At 40.1% G+C, this 19,074-nt stretch overlaps 1 protein-coding gene across 1 annotated transcript; it reads left to right on the forward strand.

Annotated features, from left to right (window-relative positions):
• The first annotated feature begins 6,037 nt into the window (after positions 1-6,037).
• Positions 6,038-18,848, forward strand: LOC139708130 (monocarboxylate transporter 7-like). Its single transcript, XM_071620107.1, has 5 exons — positions 6,038-6,220; positions 11,119-11,362; positions 12,948-13,088; positions 15,449-16,606; positions 18,703-18,848. The coding sequence occupies exons 1-5, from the start codon at positions 6,038-6,040 to the stop codon at positions 18,846-18,848; spliced, it is 1,872 nt and encodes a 623-aa protein (XP_071476208.1).
• The last annotated feature ends 226 nt before the right edge of the window (positions 18,849-19,074 follow it).

Raw genomic sequence — 19,074 nt, forward strand, 5'->3', positions numbered from 1 at the left:
CATGGCCCTTATCTATCTATAATGTAGAGCTCATAGGCCACATGTGCCTAGAGTGTCAAGCTTATGGGCTTGGTTTACTTGGTGTCTTGATAGCTCGTGGGTTCATTTGATTTTATTTCATTTTGATGTACGTTTAGTTCCATTTTTTTGGAGTATTCATTTGATGTTATATGTAATGTAATTTGTTGTTTATCTGTTATCAATATGTGGTTATGAATGTGTGACAAAACCAGTTTTCCATGTCATTTTTATGCATAATTTGGACAAAAAAAGAAATGAAATTAGATTAAATTACATTTAGATTATTAAATCACAAAATTCATATGAACCTATTTAGTCCATGAGCCAAGGCCTGAAAATTGCATTTTCGTAGCACCCCCAGGGGGCCCAAGATATCTTGGTACCGTTGGATAGGTACAAGTCTCTACTTTTCGGAAATGATGATCTTAGGTTCCAACTCTTGATCGTTACCATGGCAACGCAGTTAATATATCACAACCTCTTAAACCATGTGCCGATTCAATGTTATTTCTAGAGAATGAGACAATATATTAAAGGTAAAAATTTTCTGTAAGTAATCGAATTAGTAGGATAATCTTGTCTTGGAATGAAGGCTTAAGTAAGTTACTAAAGATTTTTGCAATAAATATGAACATGGCTCATTCTTCGAGGATATGAAGGTCACTTCAAGGTCAAATTATTGAATATCACAAAATCTATACAAATTCAGCACCAATTTTTGTGATAAAGTTTTTGTCAAATCCTTCAAGGAACTGTACATACTTCTATGAGTTTGCTACACAAACTAGGAAGCAAGCTGACTCTAACTCTGCCACATGACCTCAGTCTGCTAAGTTGTTACCATGGAAACGGAAGTTGAGTCTCTTGTGCAAAGAAGAGCTTTTGGCTCTGTAACAGGCCCACGTGATAGAAATTTGTGTTTAAAATGTGTAACAATGTAAAATAATGACCATTCAACTTATCATTTCTCATTATTTATCGTGATTAAGCATTTTAGGTATTCTCAATAGAGGGAATCTGGTTTGTTTACCCTCTAAATCCTTCTCAAGGTCATTCTCAAGGTCACTCTCAAGGTCATACTCAAGGTCAAAGCATTTAATTTATATAATAAAAGTCAGTTCCTTTGCGAGAATCCCTAATGATCAAATCATTAAAGCTCACAATCTACAAAGTGTGTTGTTGTTTTTTCTAAATAAATGAAAAGATTGCTCCTTTTTGTTACCATGGCAACAACGGTATTTAGTGGAAATGATTCATGATAGCTTTCCGGCCCTATAGTAGGCTACATATATGTGACAGTAAAGTGCTTTATGTGTAAAAATGATCTATAACCAAAACTGAATAGAACAGTATTACACATTTCATATTGACTTTCAATGCTTTATGTGTAAAAATGATCTATAACCAAAACTGAATAGAACAGTATTACACATTTCATATTGACTTTCAATGAAGGATAACCATGTACACTAGGTCATTCTCAAGGTCATTTTCAAGGTCATGACGTTTATAACATTTTATCTTGTAATTGTCCCCGCCGAACGAGTTCGAGCAGGGGACTATGAAACGGCTCCGTTCGTGTGTGTGTCCGTGTGTCCGTGTGTCTGTGTGTGCGTCCGTGTGTGATCAAAATCTTCAATTTGCTACTTCTCTGTCATTTATGAGGCAATTTTGATTCTGTTTGCTTTATATGATAGCACTACATGGGAGCTTTGAATCTTCTACACAGAATTTCAGTTGTGACCTTTGACCTTGACCTTTGACCTATATTGTACATTTTGCTACAAAATACTACTCCGCCATTTCTAACCCGATTTCGATTCCGTTTGCTTTATGTGATGGCACTAGGTGAGGGCTTCAAAACTTCTACACAGAATTTTGACCTTTGACTTCTTTGACCTTTAACCTTGATTTTTGACCTGTATTGTACATTTTGCTACAAAATGCTACTCCTTCGCCATTTCTAACCCGATTTCAATTCCGTTTGCTTTATGTGATGGCACTAGGTGAGGGCTTCAAAACTTCTACACAGAATTTTGACCTTTGACTTCTTTGACCTTTGACCTTGATTTTTGACCTATATTGTACATTTTGCTACAAAATGCTACTTCCGGCAGGGACATATATTACGCACCGCGTAATTTCTACTTTTCCTTGTTTTGTATGTGAAAACTTAAAGTTTTCCACTGCCCCCTCTAAGGCTGTACAAGTACATGGGTGTATAATAACATCATTTTAATTCATCATAGATCTGCAACATTTGCCCTTTCACCAAACTGACAACAACACATAGAACAGAATAGAATAATATGGAATAGCATATCTATACTGTTATTAACAAATATTCCTTGGATTCTTCTTCATGGATAGTCTACATACATGTCTAATTCAATATGGATAATCCATTCAATCCATTCAATGTATTCAATGAGGATGAAATGCTGGATGTTTCTTTACCGTAAGGTGAAAGTCTGTTTCTAAATTATCTCAGTACCTGAAAATGAAGATGGAGGGGCACAAAATAATAGATATCTTACGAAATATATAATGTATTATCATGCTTGATTTTAATATACATGAACTTGAGAGGATAAATATACTTTGTTTGTTTCCTTGCCCTGATGATGGATATGGTTTGTTCTGCAAAATTATAAAAAGTACTGACAACCATGACTCCAATTAAAGACATAACATACCTTTTGAATGATTTTTTTCGAAAATAGAGGACAATAGATGAGTATTGCTCTTTGCTATCAATATCCGATTGTTCAAATCAAGCAATAACACACTAAGTCCAATGGAGGCTGCAAAAGGAAAAAGATATATCAAGTTATAAAAATAATTATCTATGCCTCCCAAGGCTTTTGGAGCAATAAAACGTGGATTCCAGAAAGACTGAATAACAAGGAACTGAGCAACAAGTAAAAGTCAACTGAAGTCCAACGCGCAAAAAGTTAACCAACAAATAACACCTATCTAACGAGATGAAAGAACAGTGACAAGTCTGATCAGTAATTGAGATGAGCCAGATGGAGCCTTCCGTGGTGTAGAGCGTCGGAGCGTGGGAGGGAAGGGGTCAGCGTCTGGTGCTACAGGGAGAGGCTCCTCCTTACGTCCCGGGGCATTGAATGGAAAGAGAACACAGACGGAGCAGGGCAGACGGCAGCGTGGTTCCAGGCCCACAGGCAACTGTGAGGTAGGGGCGTGGTCTGGTGAGCCGGAGGAAACGGGCTGATCACTTGGGCTGATCACTTGGGCTGTCACCCCACACGTCGTGGTGGGGTGAATGGCACGAGGTGGAGGCGAGACCGTGGAGGGGCCTGGGTATGTGGTGAGGGTCGCCCAAGGGATAACCGGCTGGTACTTGCGGAGGAACTTCCTGTTATGGAGTGTGACACTTCCTGAGCTGTCCACCCTGATGACATACTGGTCGAACTTACGCGCTTCAACCACTATTCGAGTCTAATTGTCCCACTTTGTCAGGTGGGGGCCTGTTTGGTTCTGGATGCGGATGTCGTCACCAACGGAAAGTGGGGGGAGTACCCGTGTGTGGGCGGAGAGACGTTCGGCAGCGCGCATGTGCCTATTCCGCAAGGCCTTCTCCCGCGATGAAAGAGTGTCCCGCCATGTTGAGTGGGGACGATACTTGCCCGGGTGGATGAGGATGAAATCCTGGATAGGCCGACCGAAGGCACACTGGGCAGGGGATAGGCAAGTGTCACGGTCGGGAGTGTTCCGATACTGCAGGATGGCAAGCTGGAATTCATCAGTGTCGAGGGAGCCATCAGCAGTGGTGTTCCCGGCGATGAGACGTTTGACTGTCTTGGACCGTCTTGACCCCGACCTCTGCACGGCAATTACTGTGTGGAAACGCGACAGAGGAGATGCGATGGTGGACCCCCAAGCCCGGAGAAATTTCCTGGTCTTGTTGGACGTGAACTCAGGCCCACCGTCAGAGGTGAGCTCGTCGCTAATGCCGTAGGTGATGCATATGCTTCTAAATGCGGCAATCGCAGCCCGGCAGCCCCGTTGGCAGCCTCTTCCACGATCGGCCAATTGCTGTATCTGTCCACCACAACGAGGAAGGACCGACCATGATAGTGGAAGTAGTCGGCCATGAGGCACTGGAATGGATATGCAGGGCTGATGGGTGGGGGGGGGGGGGAGCGCACGGCTGAGAGGGAGCCATGCAGTTGCATGTTGAACATCGTGCCTGCAGGTCCGTTATGTCAGATGACATCCCAGGCCAGAAGAAGGAAAATTCAGCCCTGGAACACATTTGAGAAACCCCTTAGTTGGCCGAGTGGAGGGCTTGAAGGGCCTTCTCTCGCAGAGTGGAGGGAATCACGATACGGTCGTTGTAGAGCACCATCCCATCAAAACTGGATAGACCATCGTGAAATTGGTGATTCCGGCGAAGATCAACAGGTAAGTCATCGCGGCAGTCTGGGAAGCCATTCTCCATCAAGTCGAGTAAGAGGGGGAAGGGGGGGTCGCTGGAGGTGGCTAAGAGGATGTCATCCCAAGTGACTGACTCAACGATGGCATTGTCATCGGGGGTACCCTGGGCGCAAACCTGTGGAGTGTCCGCCATGCCCTCCACACAACACTGGGTGGCAGCTAGGATGGCACGTGGGAGTTCGACGTGGCCAGACTCACTAGTGGGTCCCTGGAGGTTGGCGATATCATCCGGGAGGTGTAGAGGCTGGGACGAAGATCAACAGGTAAGTCATCGCGGCAGTCTGGGAAGCCATTCTCCACCAAGTCGAGTAAGGGGGGGGGGGTCGCTGGAGGTGGCTAAGAGGATGTCATCCCAAGTGACCGACTCAACGATGGCATTGTCATCGGGGGTACCCTGGGCGCAAACCTATGGAGTGTCCGTCATGCCCTCTACACAACACCGGGTGGCAGCTAGGATGGCACATGGGAGTTCGACGTGGCCAGACTCACTAGTGGGTCCCTGGAGGTTGGCGATGTCATCCGGGAGGTGTAGCGGCTGGGACTCACTAACTGGATGGGATAAGAAAGCATCAGCCGCAGTGTGACAAAGGCCCGGGATGTGCACCACATGGAACCAATATCGCAGGGTCCTCTCCTTGAGGTTGCGAAAATGGGGGTTGGGGCTGGTGTCAAGAGAGCGATCACCACATATCTTCAACAGAGGCTTGTGATCCACAGCGACTGTCAAGTCAGAGCACCCAAGGACAAAATGACGCGCCTTATCGAGGGCATCCAGAACATCCAGAACCCAGATGTGAACCGGCTGCCGATGAGGGTGACCCGCCAACCAGACTTGCAGCAGAAGGGCTTGGTGCTCCGGCACGGGTAGTGCTTCTGTAGCAGCAAAAAACCGATCCCGTCCTTTGACCAATCCGTGGCCAGGCAGGTGGGTCTTCCCTTGTCAAAGATAGTGACACCTTCCTGGATCTCCCCGATGATCAGGGACTTCGCTTCATCAAAGAGCTCTTGCAGGATGTTTGTCCATTGAAAATGGCTGCCTGGCTTGAGGAGTCTTCTGAAGGGAAGCATCTGGTCTGCAGAGGCAAAGGTGTAGGACACCTTGTTCTACAGGCTGAACCAGCTGCGAACATCGGTGACGTTCTCAGGTGCGGGGAATTCGCGGATGGCCTGGAGGAAGCACGGGCAGGGGCGGACAGTCGCTGGGGTTATCTCGAATCTGGCAAACTCGATGGTCTGCTGTGCAAAGACGAACTTGGATGAGTTCAAGGTGATGCCGTTGCGGCCACATACATCAAGCCACCTGGAAGAAGGCATACTGAATACTACGCTATCCAACCACATGAGTGTGTCGTCCACACACTTTGTCTTCACTGGGAAGTCTGCCACGATGTCATCAACCCGGCGGCTATCGCAGTCCCCCGAGGCGATGTACCCCTGTGGGACCACGAGGTACCAATAGCGACCCCACGGGGTGATAAAGGCGGTGAGATGGCGGTCCCGCACATCAAGGGGAACGCTGTGATATCCATTCCATGCATCAAACAGAGTTTTGTGCATGTTAGATGGAACCACACGGGCCTGGTGGAACGGGGATTGTGTATGGTGGGTCTCGCGGGTAGCATGGCGATTGAGTGCCTGGAAGTCAACCGTACGCCTGGGCTTACCGGAGTCGGACGTCCTGATCAAGGCCCTTCTTCACATCATCCTGCCAACGGATGGGGATGGGTATGGGGGTATGGTGAGCCACTGGTTTCCACGAGTAGGCGCATAGGGGGACCAGACATCATCGGTAGGGGCTGGTGATCACACACATTGAAAGTGCTGGACCGGTAGTATGCAAGTAGCCAGTCTCCAAGTCTCGCACAGTTCTCCTCGGTTGCCGGGAAGGGGAGGGAAGTGGGAAGGGGGAAGGGGCCTCACGTCATGGGCATGGGAAATCAGGTATGGGGGTACTGTCCGGTTGCGACGTGATAGGGGATGAATCCTCTTCATCAATGCGGCCACGCACACCCCCTACTCAACAAGGTGTACAGTAGACATAACCGTCAGGCTTGCATCGATTGACGGGCGATAGCTGATAGTGCTCAGACTTGGTATGCTCTCCTGAATAAGCCTGTTAAAAGCAGTCCAGCTGGGGACATTCTGATGTTTGTCATCACATTCTTGGAACATCACTTCCTCAGGCGCCAATCTATAGTCAAGAACCAAGCAAAATCATTTTTCCTTGCTACAGCATTTTCAGAAGACGATGCTGTCAGAAGATCTTGATCAACTACTAGTTTCTCTAGCTGGTCCTTTCCTTGGAACTGACTGGTACGGTATCACTGCATTTGGCTCGGGCTTAATGGAACGCCTGCAATTGTTGACGGCGCCATCAGATTTTGTGTTTCGAGCATTGGTGGAAGACTGTGACAACCCTGTTTCTTGACGTCTAGTTTGTAGTACTATGCCACTAGTGCAGTGTGTAGTTCCACGTCCAGAGAGCGTCTCTTCTTGAAGGTCACTGTTATATCCCAACAGAATGTCTCAAATACACCATTTTGTCAGTTGCTTGGCAAATTGGAGTAAGTCTTTGAGACATTTTCTTCAAGCAAAGTTTCCATCTCTTCTACCTGTGTGTGAGACAAACCATGACCCTTTCCGTTCAAGACAGTTATCATTTCTGAAGATCCACCTAGGGTTCTAACAAGGAAAGGAAGTGCCACATGCTTTGGTGTTTTTACTCGTCCCCGACTCATGGCATGTATGAGATCTTGACTGATAGAGAAGACTTGACGATGGATGGTAGCTGGTACAGAAACCCATTGATCTACTTGAAACTTGCATTTTCCGTGAATAATGCAGGCCAGCAGGTTATACACGAAGAATTCGGAATGTGAACATTGTTCTCATCTATATCTTCAGGCCTAATGGGTTGGGAGACCGCTGAATTCAGCACCTGAAGTAGAGCCTGTTGTACGATAACTACCACATGTTGCAAGCTTTTCCCTCACTTTCATCATTTGAGATGATGTCGCTGCTCCATGCTTCTTCTTCCACAGAAGTAGATGCAGACTGCACACCTGCCTCAGCAATTTAGCCCTTTAGTACCTCTTCAAGGAATACCATCTCAGACTCGGAACGATTCTTCGGATTCCAAAAAGACAACTGATTTCCATAGTGGCTCACTATTCTTCTTTTAAGTTTTTCTGATCGATAGTCAGATTCAGTGCCAGCATCAAAGAGGAGCTCTTTGAACTTCCTAAGAAGATCAGCCATCTGCATTACCTTCATATCCTTGATTATTTCAGTATTGGTGTATTCCTTTAAGGCATCAAATGCAGCATCATATGAGCTTGTAATGTGAGCATCGTTCTTCTGATTCGAGCGTTCCAAGGATTTGCGCTTCATGAAGCGTTTGTGACAACTCTTATGGTATCTGATGTGCGTGACTGTGAGATCTCTGATGGCTAGTAGGAGTTCTTCATCTTCTCTGACTTCTGTGGCTCTTTGGATGTTTTCGGCAACCTCCTGAGATTGGCAAGTTATAAGAGTCTCTGCCACCCTACTACCTGAGTGTGACTTGACATAGGTCATTGCTTGGCAAAAGATACATTTCCTGAGATCTCTTGGAGCAATGCTAGCTCTAGTTGTTTGCTTTTCAGGTAGTGGTCCATCATGAATAGATGGAGAAGTACTCTCACTCGCAACTGACCGCTTGACCGGCTGGTGGGATACATTAAGTGAAAAGGCATCCATATCTGAAAAAAAGAGTTCATACACAAACAAGTTTATAATTAAATCTACTAGTGATATAAAACGTGACATAAAGTGCAAATGAAAAAAAAAATACTTTAAATGAAATATTCCCTGAGATTTTATGAAAGTGATTTAAAGGAAGAGCTTGTGGAAATAAAGGTATTCAATGGAAATGGACATCCTGTATATTTTTGTTTGACAGTTATTTATCTATTTTTGGGGCTAAAACAATTTAAAAAAAAATGTAAATCAAATGGTCTACATTTTCACTACTTTGTGGCACGTTTTATGAAATAGCGCCCGGACGTGGCAACCTTCAGATAATGAATATCTGAAGGTCACCATAATACCATTAAAATTTCTTATAGAACCAAATTTAGATCATGACTTGTTTTACATCTGCGCCAAATTTTAGAGCAATCGCTTGAAAAAGAAAGAAAATACACGGAGGTGGCACAATGGGCCCTTTGCCAACCTTGTGCCATGGAATCTAGGAGTAGCTTGGACTAAGTAGTGATCACTATGTCCATTGCGCCCTTGACCTAGATCTGGTCTTCCTTTTGGTTTAAATCATACTGACTTTGTTCTTAAATATCAGAATTTTTTTTCTTTATATCAAATTTTATCATCTTAATTCCGGTATTTTCCCACTTTGTTCAGCGTTTATTTTGACCAACATTGACTGGGTTTTTCTTTTGTTTTGTTTAATTTGATCATGGCATTTCCATTATCTTGGTCCTGATATTTTATCTTTGACTCAGTCTAAGTCACTAGTCTTAGTCCTGATATTAATTCAATATGTGCCTGAGCCTTAAGATGCTCTTAATCATATTCTAAATCTTAATATTAGGATAGGGTAAAAGGTTTTGTTCACTAGCAAAGACCAATGATCGTAGTATTGATAACATATTTATTCATCAGCTCATAACGTGATCGTGATCTTGGTCCTGGTTTAACATTTTGGTCTAAATTTAAAAAAAAAAACAGTTTTGAACCTAATTCTTGCATTGGTCCATATTCTTTACCTAATCTTGATGATATACAGATATAATGATTTTAATCTGACTATTGTTATCTATTTGTCACAATGCCAATGCTCCTAATCTGAACAACTGATTTCCTTTTTGATAGCTTGGACAAACTGAGATTTAACAAAGACTACGCTTAACCTTTAATGAAAAATCATTTAACTTACATGAAAATTAATATATGGGACTAATCTTTCAAGACCTTGGTTTTCTAGTTCTAAATATTGAGATCAAAGATTAACACAAACTTTGTAAACACTTACCTATTGTAATCAATGCTCTCTGTTCGTGGTGTATCAGCTGGTTAGCTTTCTCCCTTATGACAAAAACAACTTACACCTGGATCATGCCATCAAAGAAATATTTCCGTCATTTCCGCCATCTTTGTCTCCTTCAGATGTAGAAGTATTATTTCATATTTGGACAAAAGAGGGCGCTTTTTTAATGATCTGAAAACTTATTTTTTGATGTCATGGTGCTCCTTTAGCATTGCTTAGGATATCGTATATTTTTTATTTTCTTTGCAGTGTTTATTACATAACCATGTTATAAAACTGCAAGATGTCACTGTATCATATGACCTTGAGCATGACCTTGAGAATGACCTTGAGAATGACCTAGAAATGACACTGAACACTGACCTGACAAAAATATTTAATTGTTCATAGGTCAATCATTTTGGTCCTTTATTGGGACAGTCAATAATTTTTAATGAAGTTTTGGTTTTAAGACTGTACACTTTACAGACATTATTGCCCTTACTAGAGCTTTGTGTAGGCAGAATCACGTTTTCATGCTCTTTACATGACTTCAGTTGCCATGGTAACAAATTGGTAGTCTGCCTCAATATGGGAAAATTGAAGTCATTAGACACTATTCTTTATCAATATGCTCCGTTATAACGAATTTTGTCAATTTTTATTGAATAATGCCAATATAAAATAACATTTACTAAAGTTTTGACAATGCATTGAAATGACTTACAATGAAAAGAGTCACATGACATTCAAACGGCATTAGTACCCATAATGCAACACTCATGTTCATTTAAACCAATCATTTTTCAAGAAATTTATTCAACCTACATTCTTACAAAATACTTATATGCTAAGAATATGTTCATAAGAAATAAACTTTGAACTATTTCACCCAATTTCTTGATTTGACACTGAAATTGCACACACTGCCAAAGGTTGTGATATATCAACTGCGTTGCCATGGTAACGATCAAGAGTTCAAGGTAAAAAATGTCATTTCCATGAACTACAGACTTGTACCTATCTTTTGGAAACAAGAAATCTTGGGCCCTCCGGGGGTGCAACCAAATCGAAAAATAAGGGCTTTTTCAGACTTGGCTCATGGACTAATTGGCTCCCTGAATGCCGTATGGATCGCCAAATGGTAACAATTAGTATTTTGCTGAAAGTAAATGACGACTAAAGTGAGCCTGTGTATCTCCAACTTTTGAAATAGGAAAAAAAGAGAAGGCATCTTTTCCTGATTTCGCCAAGAGCAATGTCTATACACAAAGACAGTTTGAGATTTGTTGTTTTTCCATCTAAGAGTGTGAAAAAGTATCTATACAAGTTTCTGCTATCTAGACACATCATACGTTTTAGTCACGTTAGCTACAGCGGAGCTTTATTTCATGATAATAATAACATGTTCGTCAATGAATGAACAACGAAAACAACACAACATTCCTATTCTACGCTTGAGATTAATTATTTCAAATAATTTCAGAATGGCAATTTAAAAGCTGCAGACAGCAGCTCTGTGACTCAAACAATGATACAAATGGACGGTTCTCGTGGAATGATAATAGATAGTTCCACACCTGTAATTCTCTCCTCCCTTCCTTGTCTTTTAGGGTAAAAAGGGTAACAAGATGGCGGCGAGGCGAAGAAGAGAGGAGTCTCAGCGCAGTTCCTGCTTAAGTAAAGGTGTTAGGAGATGGATCATATTGCTCAGCGCTAGTTTCAACGCATTCCTCGAACTTGGGAACGTGAGAGCCATTGGCGTCATCATCAACGATTCCACCGCTGAGCTGCGCATCTCAACAGCGTTTACGGGAACAGTTATATCCGTGTCCGCTGGTCTCATGTTTTCTATGGGTAAGAGAGTGGTCCACTTAATTTGCACTGACCGCCTTGTCAAACAAGAGTGAAGAGTGTAAAGCCACCTCATATTCGAGTGGATTATTATACATTGAAATAAAAGAAACCAAACAGACAGAAGGTGAAAACTTGGTGAAAATTTGTTATCGAAACAGAACTTGAAGGGAACTGGAAACTCTTACAGATGGACTGAGTAAAAGCGGGAATATTAGTAGAACGCAAAAGTAAAATTTGAAGGAAAATCGGACAGTCAATTCAAATGTTATGGATATTTAAAGTTTTGGTGACGTCAGTGCCATGGTTGGATGAGAAGTCTACGACAGTTCGTGACGTCACGCACGGAAAACGATACAGATAGAACACGAAGAGAATTCAACAAAATTTCATTTGTTTAAATGAAAAGTCCATATTTCCTCCTCTTGATAATGGAAAATGATAAGTGTAATATATTTGCCCCTGTTTTCTCATTGGATTATTACAGGTTGATGATTTTTTCCCCCTTCCAAGTCATCATGACAAATAGACAAAGTTATTCAGACAAAAAAAGAAAGCTAAGATAAGATCTTCGAAGTACGTAGTTCCTTGCTGCAGCAGACTTTTTTTAGGGGGAGGAGAGCCTCAAAATTTTGAAAACCAAAGCTGCCGATATATAAACCAAACATGTCACCCCCCCCCCCTTCCCCGCCAAACCAGTGGGGTTTGAATTTGTCACCTACTGCTTTCCCTGGTTGTCGGTGGCAAATACTCAATCTTTGAATTCCCATTGTTTTGTTAAAAAATAAGTTTACAAACAATAAAGCTAAGACAGTAACAAATCTGTCATCCTGCAACATCCTTTGTCATTATTTTTCAAACGTTATAAAGAGTCCCTTTTCAAAAAGGTACTTAATATATTTTCCATCCAATTTGATTTTTTTTTCAGTAACGGAAATGCATATAATTATTTTTAGTAATCCATTACAATACGCTCTGTGAAGTACTTAGAATTTTGTTAGAAAATGGAGAAATCAGGCGGTAAAAATTAGTTTTGTTCTAAAAGGTGCTAAATCCAAAAGGATCCAATCAGAATCCAGTGTGCATACTTTACTGCTCTTTGATTCCAGTTTAACGAGCGGCTGGCAAGCCTACCTAACTGTATAGCTTTCGAGATTACACTCATATTGCTTGATTGTTAGTTGTGATATTTTTCCTTCCTTTGAAAATGCATTGTTTAGAGGGATGGAGGAAACAGGAGGAGAAAGATACCAAATCATCCCAGAAAAATAAACGAAGTTAATAGAAAAACAAGACGCTAAAACAACAATTACATATGCTTCATCACTGGACTAAAAGTTTTCATTCAGTTTCATCAAGTTCTTTATTATGCGACGCCACAGATCTTATGCGGCAAGGAGAAACGTATAGATACATAATCATCATAACAGTACACATACGTCCGTACCATGGCTAAGAAGGGATTACGGGAAAATCATAAATATGAATCTTTAAAAATGAAATCTACACCATCCTCAAGAAGGATAGGTTCTAAAATGAGGGAGGTTGTTTTCATCTATTGCTGGCATGTCTTACTATCAACCTGCAGCAATATTCATCACGCCTCTCTTGCGGAAGTTTAGTCAACGACAGCTGGTCATGTTCGGTGGGGCTCTGTCATCGCTTGGATTGGTACTGTCGTCTTTCGCTCAGAATGGAGGTCACTTTGCCGCAACGTTCTCTCTTTACGGTATGTGAAGCAGAGATGATATTAGGATTAGGATTTATTGTATATCCGATCGCCCATGTAATAATCCACAAAAAGTATTGTAAAATGAATTTCAACTTTTCTACCAACTTTAAAAGAGTATGCCTTTTTAAAGCTTTAAAACGATATATAACACGTTAAGACTGGTCCACCCAACCCACTCAAAAAGTGACTGAAATAAGGAAGAGTTAAGAGATGCAATTTCAGAGAACAAGGAGAGAAAAAAAAAGATATAATAGGATCACTCAGGTGTGCTGTGCAGAATTGTAAATTAAAATCTACTCTTTCCCCGGAAAACAGCGCCTGTCAAAAAAAAAAAAAAAATGGTCCAGAAAACTGTCCAACATCTCAATTTTTAAAAAAAGTTTTTTTTTTTGTTTTTTTTTTTAAGTGGGTTTTTAAGCTATCAAATTTTGATAGCGAGTAGAGAAAAGATAATTCTGCGAGGTTAGACAAACTTTAGAAATTCGAGTGGGCCAACCCAAATGACGCATTTTGTTCCATTACAGAAATTCCTTATCTGCGACTTTGTTGTTGTTGTTGTTGTTGTTGTTTTTTTTTTCTTTTTTTTTTTTGGGGGGGGGGAAGTTGAGCTGGGCGATCACACACACACACACATATATATATAATATATATATATATATATATATATATATATATATATATATATATAATGTATACATATATACATGCATATATATACGTATATATATATATACATATATATATATATATACATATATATATATATATATATATACATATATATATATATATATACATATATATATATATATATACATATATATATATATAACTTAAGTACATTGTACGCTATAAAATAGTTGATAACTTTAGATAAAGCAATTTGGCAGAGTTAAAAGTTTCGTATGGTTTTGAACTACAGGAATCTCTAGTCATTTTTTCTCCCTTGAGTATGTTGAATTTTGCCCATTGAATGACAGATTTACACAAAGCGCTAAGCAGGACGAGAGAAATTCGAATAAGGAGAGACAGTAAATCAAGAATTATCTAAACTGCACCTCTATATAATTTTGGAATGCTCATCATAGTATTATGAGCAATGGACTACGCAGTATATCATACATGTACATAAGTATAAAAGCGTCCATAGGGGAATATACTTCTGAAAACAAGGTATACATATGAAGGGGAATTCATTCCAAAGGGGACATTTTTGATTCCCCTCAAGGTTATGACAATGTTTTTCAAAGCCTTATCATTGATCTGGGGCCTCAGGACTACTCCACAGTTACAGGGCACAGATGGCATAGTGTTTATAGATTGAGGACTGTACCATTGATACAATTTAGGAGAGATTGGCAGGGATGCAAAGAAAAAAATGGGTGTATAATTTATATATTGGATGTGCATAGAAGACGGGGAATTTAGGTATATCTGCTTTGTTGTTGTATTTTCTCATTAACATACAGAATGTAGTGGTATACTATAAGATGCATTTTCTACTCTTGTCAGTTCAATTCTGCATTGAGCCTATTATTAATGCATGATTTTTCAAAAAGGGCAATATTTGCATTCTTTCTGAATATTTCATGCTTTTTATCGAAATTCCCCCTAACTATTAAAACATTTATTCCGCATTTGCCCTTATGGCTGGAAGTAACGTTACACAGCTGTATATAATACATATGATTTAGATATATAATTTAATATAAATATGACATACATGTTATCATCTTTTCAAGGCTTTGTCAACTGCCACCTCTTTCCTATGAAAAAAACAAGCGACACCTCTGAGTCTTAAAACCCACAAACCATACAGCTCAAGAGTTAAACTGTACCGCCTACGAGCTAGAAGCCGCAAACAAGACCCACGGACTCGACATCTATATATAGGAGAAAAGAAAAATCCACGACCTCAACAACACATGCCTGGGAGTAACGTTTGAAGTGTCGAGCTCGTGGGCCTTTTGTACCTAGTGTCGATCTCATGGACTTGTTGATATTTAGCTCGTGGGTGTAAATGACTGAAGAACCTTTTCTAAATTCAATGTCTAGCTCGCGAGCCGTATGACTCGTGGGTGTCGAGCTCGTAGGACGACCACAATGAAACCAACAACTTCTGCTTTGAATTATTGCAATGTGGACATTCTAAAACATTACGTCTAAATATAGAACGCAATGGCACTTACCATTTTTTAAAATAAATGTCTTGAAGACAAACTCTAACCACAAGAAACATGTGAGTATAGAGTAAGTAATATCAATCTCGTGTTATCCGTGTGTTAATGAAAATGAAAAAAAAAAAGCCGCCAGAAACATATGATATTTAATTTCACTGTTTTCTTGCTTGCTTACAGGTTTAGGTTTTTGCAGTGTCATCGTGATTTCAAACTCAGTCCCAGCAATGTACTTTCCGGATTTATTCGAGGTTGCTGCTGGGATAAACGTGACGGGCGGCGCGATTGGCGTGTTGGTCCTACCGGTGTTGATGGAGAAGCTGTACGAGGCTTACGGTTGGAGGGGCGCCCTCTTGCTTCTTGGGGCAGTGAATTTCCATTCAGTGTCCTTTGGTGCTCTGCTTCGACCACGGTCGGGGCAGATATGCAAAAGAAAAGAAGGCGTTGAAAATGGCCAAACAACTACAGATGGCACTTCAGTGGACGTGATCAATCTGCAGGAACTTCCAAGCACTTTGGGATGCAGAGACGATGCTTCTGCTGGAAACGCTAATCCTGGTTACGAAGACGACGAACAAATTGAGGAGAGCATGATTGACGACAGAGCAAGAAAACCAAGAAAAAACGTGATCTGGGTATCCGAGAATTCTGGGCAAATTTCAACACGAAGGAAAACTGTTCAACCATGCTCCACTCCAGGGACTGTACTCGTCAAAGAAGATGATGAAGTTTGCCCATCTGTTGATGACAGTTCTAAAACAACGAAGGACTACGCTTGTCGTGCAGAATCCACAAAGACAAAGGCATCTGAAAGGTGTCAAGAAATTATATCAAGCGCAGTCGGCTGTCGTGGGCGTGCAGCTCGCTTTTTCCACTTTCAGGTATTCAAGGATGAATTCCCCTCTTTTACAATTGCATTCATCGGGATGATTCTGTTTGGCACAACTTATAACGCCCTTACTCTGTTCATCATTCCTAACGCCGTAGCCAAAGGGTTGGGAGGCCTTTCCGTGTATGTATCTTTGACAGAAGCCATCGGAGATGCCTTTGGCCGACTAGGCTTCGCAATTCTCACCTCGCGCAAGAACGTGCGCGTGGAGATCCTGTATCTCACTGCATGTGTCATTCTAACTGGCGCAATGTTTATCAACGCTCTGGCAGCATCCCTGTGGTCTCTTGCCATTGTCTTTTTCATATGCGGACTCTGCTATGGTGCTATGGTGTCCGGCCTTTTCATTGTATTAAAAGAACTTTTGGGAACGCATCAGTATGAATCTTCGGTTGCTCTGGCTTTTTTCGCAGTTGGCATTGGAGCACCAATTAGTGGGGTCCTATTCGGTGAGGCACTATTATATGGATGTAAAATACAAAGGAAAGTAGGCCTACTTTAAATAGAGTAGAATTTGCTTAACGCTGCACTTCTCATAAATACAAGTGTATTATATATAATACAAGAACAGAACTCAAGCTCATCCTGTCAATACACACAGTTTATTTGTTGCAACACAAATTTTCGGGCTCCTTGCCCTGTGTCAAGTAATTTGAAAGTCACTTGACAATTTTCATTAAATATTATTGGACAAACACGTGGACTGCGAATTACTTTATACAGACCTATATGTATACTCAGCAAAAAAAGAAAGTAAACACTTTTTCAAGTTCATCTTTCTCATAGATTGTTTGACTAATAGTAATGTTTTATATACCATTTTAAAGGTAATTTAATTGGCTATCAACCTAGTATGTCAATAAGATGGAAAACCTTACACATGAGTGAACACATTCGTTTTTCTCTTCCAAGGCACAAAAGTAAAAATTGCAAAAATGGATAAATTGTTAATAAAGCGTATGTACTCCTGCATGTAACAATGAGAACAAAAGACAAGTTCATCGCAATGAGAAATGCAAATTAAGTTGCAAAAATCACCCTATGATAACTATGCCTTTGCAACCCTCCAATGATAGAGAAAGGCAAAAAATAATGGAAAAAATGCAGAATCTTCAGTCAAATCAATAATTAGAACATATTAGAGAAGAAGCAATGGTATACCAACAAAGATGGTAGAAATTAGAAATGGGTTTTTTCCCCTTCCACAGGGTTCCTTTATCAAATAATATCATACACACAAATATATACAAAAAGAGATATGTATGTACATGCAAATTTAACACATGATATTCTTGGCCATTCTAAATACAATAAGAACTGCAAACAATTACAAAAATCAATTATAAATTGCAAATTCTTTTCAAAGTGTCAGAAAATTACCTGACAAATCATTTCATAAGAAAACTTGGAAAGTAGAAATGTTATTCCAATTTAAGAAAATTTGAAATATTTTGATTGATTTGATTTGATTTTGATTGATTTTATCTCATGCATTTTTAAATTCCTTAATCAAAAATGAAAATTCCAATTAAGGATTTTTTCCCATTTCATTACCTTTGCGGCTTACTCCCTATGCCATTAAAAGTTTGAGTTGACAGAAAATTCTTATGTTCCCCCTTCAGTTCCCCCACTATGGTTTCGGTTGAGAATATAAAGAGAAACAAGGGAACGGAAACTTATTTCTGCTATTTCATTTATGTCTCTCATTGCGTTTAATTGGTCTTTTTGTTATCATTGCTATCTTGAGGGGCTTTTGCAAACGAATTTGAATACAGTATGTCAATTTCTGCAATTTTTACTTTAGTGCCTTGGAGTACAAAACCGAATGTGTTTACTCATGCGTAAAGTTTCCCTTTGTATAAACCTACAAGGTTGGTTGATATTCAATTACGTAGATAACCTTTAATATGATATATGACATAATGATGTCTATATAAATCTTCTATGAAAAATATGAACTGGAAAAAGTGTTTACTTTCTTTTTTTGCTGAGTGTATATGAATATGTACAAATCAATGTATATGTTACATATAAATGTATGCATATTCTTACTCGTTTACGCTGATTTAAAGAAATTAAGGAGAATAACGAATAATTATCATTGAACTGAGAAGACACAAGAGAATACAATAAAGGGAAGAAGGTGATGTTCACAATTGTCAGTGATCAATGATACTAATAGTTCTGCAATACCTTCGTTATGATTTCGATGTTGCATCTTTTTTTATATTCATACAGTCACACATGCACGCACACACACATTATACACTCAATTTATAGAGTCAAAGATCAGGAACCCATTTTATAAAGTGTCTATTATGATAGCAACTTTTGCTAGAATAACAATTATCATGATAACGACAAGAATCCAGCTTCCTGATTGGCTGTTGCTGTGGGTGGTTGTCATTCCAGCAAGAATTACTATGCTAACTTTTTTTTTAATACGGACTAGGTTTTCACTATGACGAGAATGAAATGATTTTTAAGTCAGAGTACTCCGATGTTATCGAAATCATAATTTTCGTGTTTCTTTGTTATTTAACAGGCACCATCTATGACAGGACGCAGTCTTACGACAAGGCGTTTTGGATTCTTGCTGCATTTGTCCTCCTACAAGGGCTACTCACCTTTGCCGCTATCATCTTTGGAAGAAAGCGCCAAACATCTATAAAAAATACAAAGCCTTTTTAATTGCATTAAAAGGACTATCGTAAACAGATATAATCGTCATGTAAGTAAATCACTGGACTTAAGGGGGAGGGGCACAATATTTTACAAGGCTACTTTAAGGTATGTTTAAGTATATAATACACTGTAAAAACATTGGTGTTAGGTTTAACACCACAGGTGTTAAATCTAACACCGATCGAAGTGCAATAAAGGACCACACCCACAGGTGTTGAAAATGCACTGTGAT

Source organism: Diadema antillarum, unplaced genomic scaffold (genome assembly GCF_040938485.1).
Source record: "Diadema antillarum isolate AM-2024a unplaced genomic scaffold, OU_Dant_1.0 seq00001311_RagTag, whole genome shotgun sequence".
In the NCBI taxonomy this organism is placed as follows: Eukaryota; Metazoa; Echinodermata; class Echinoidea; order Diadematoida; family Diadematidae; genus Diadema; species Diadema antillarum.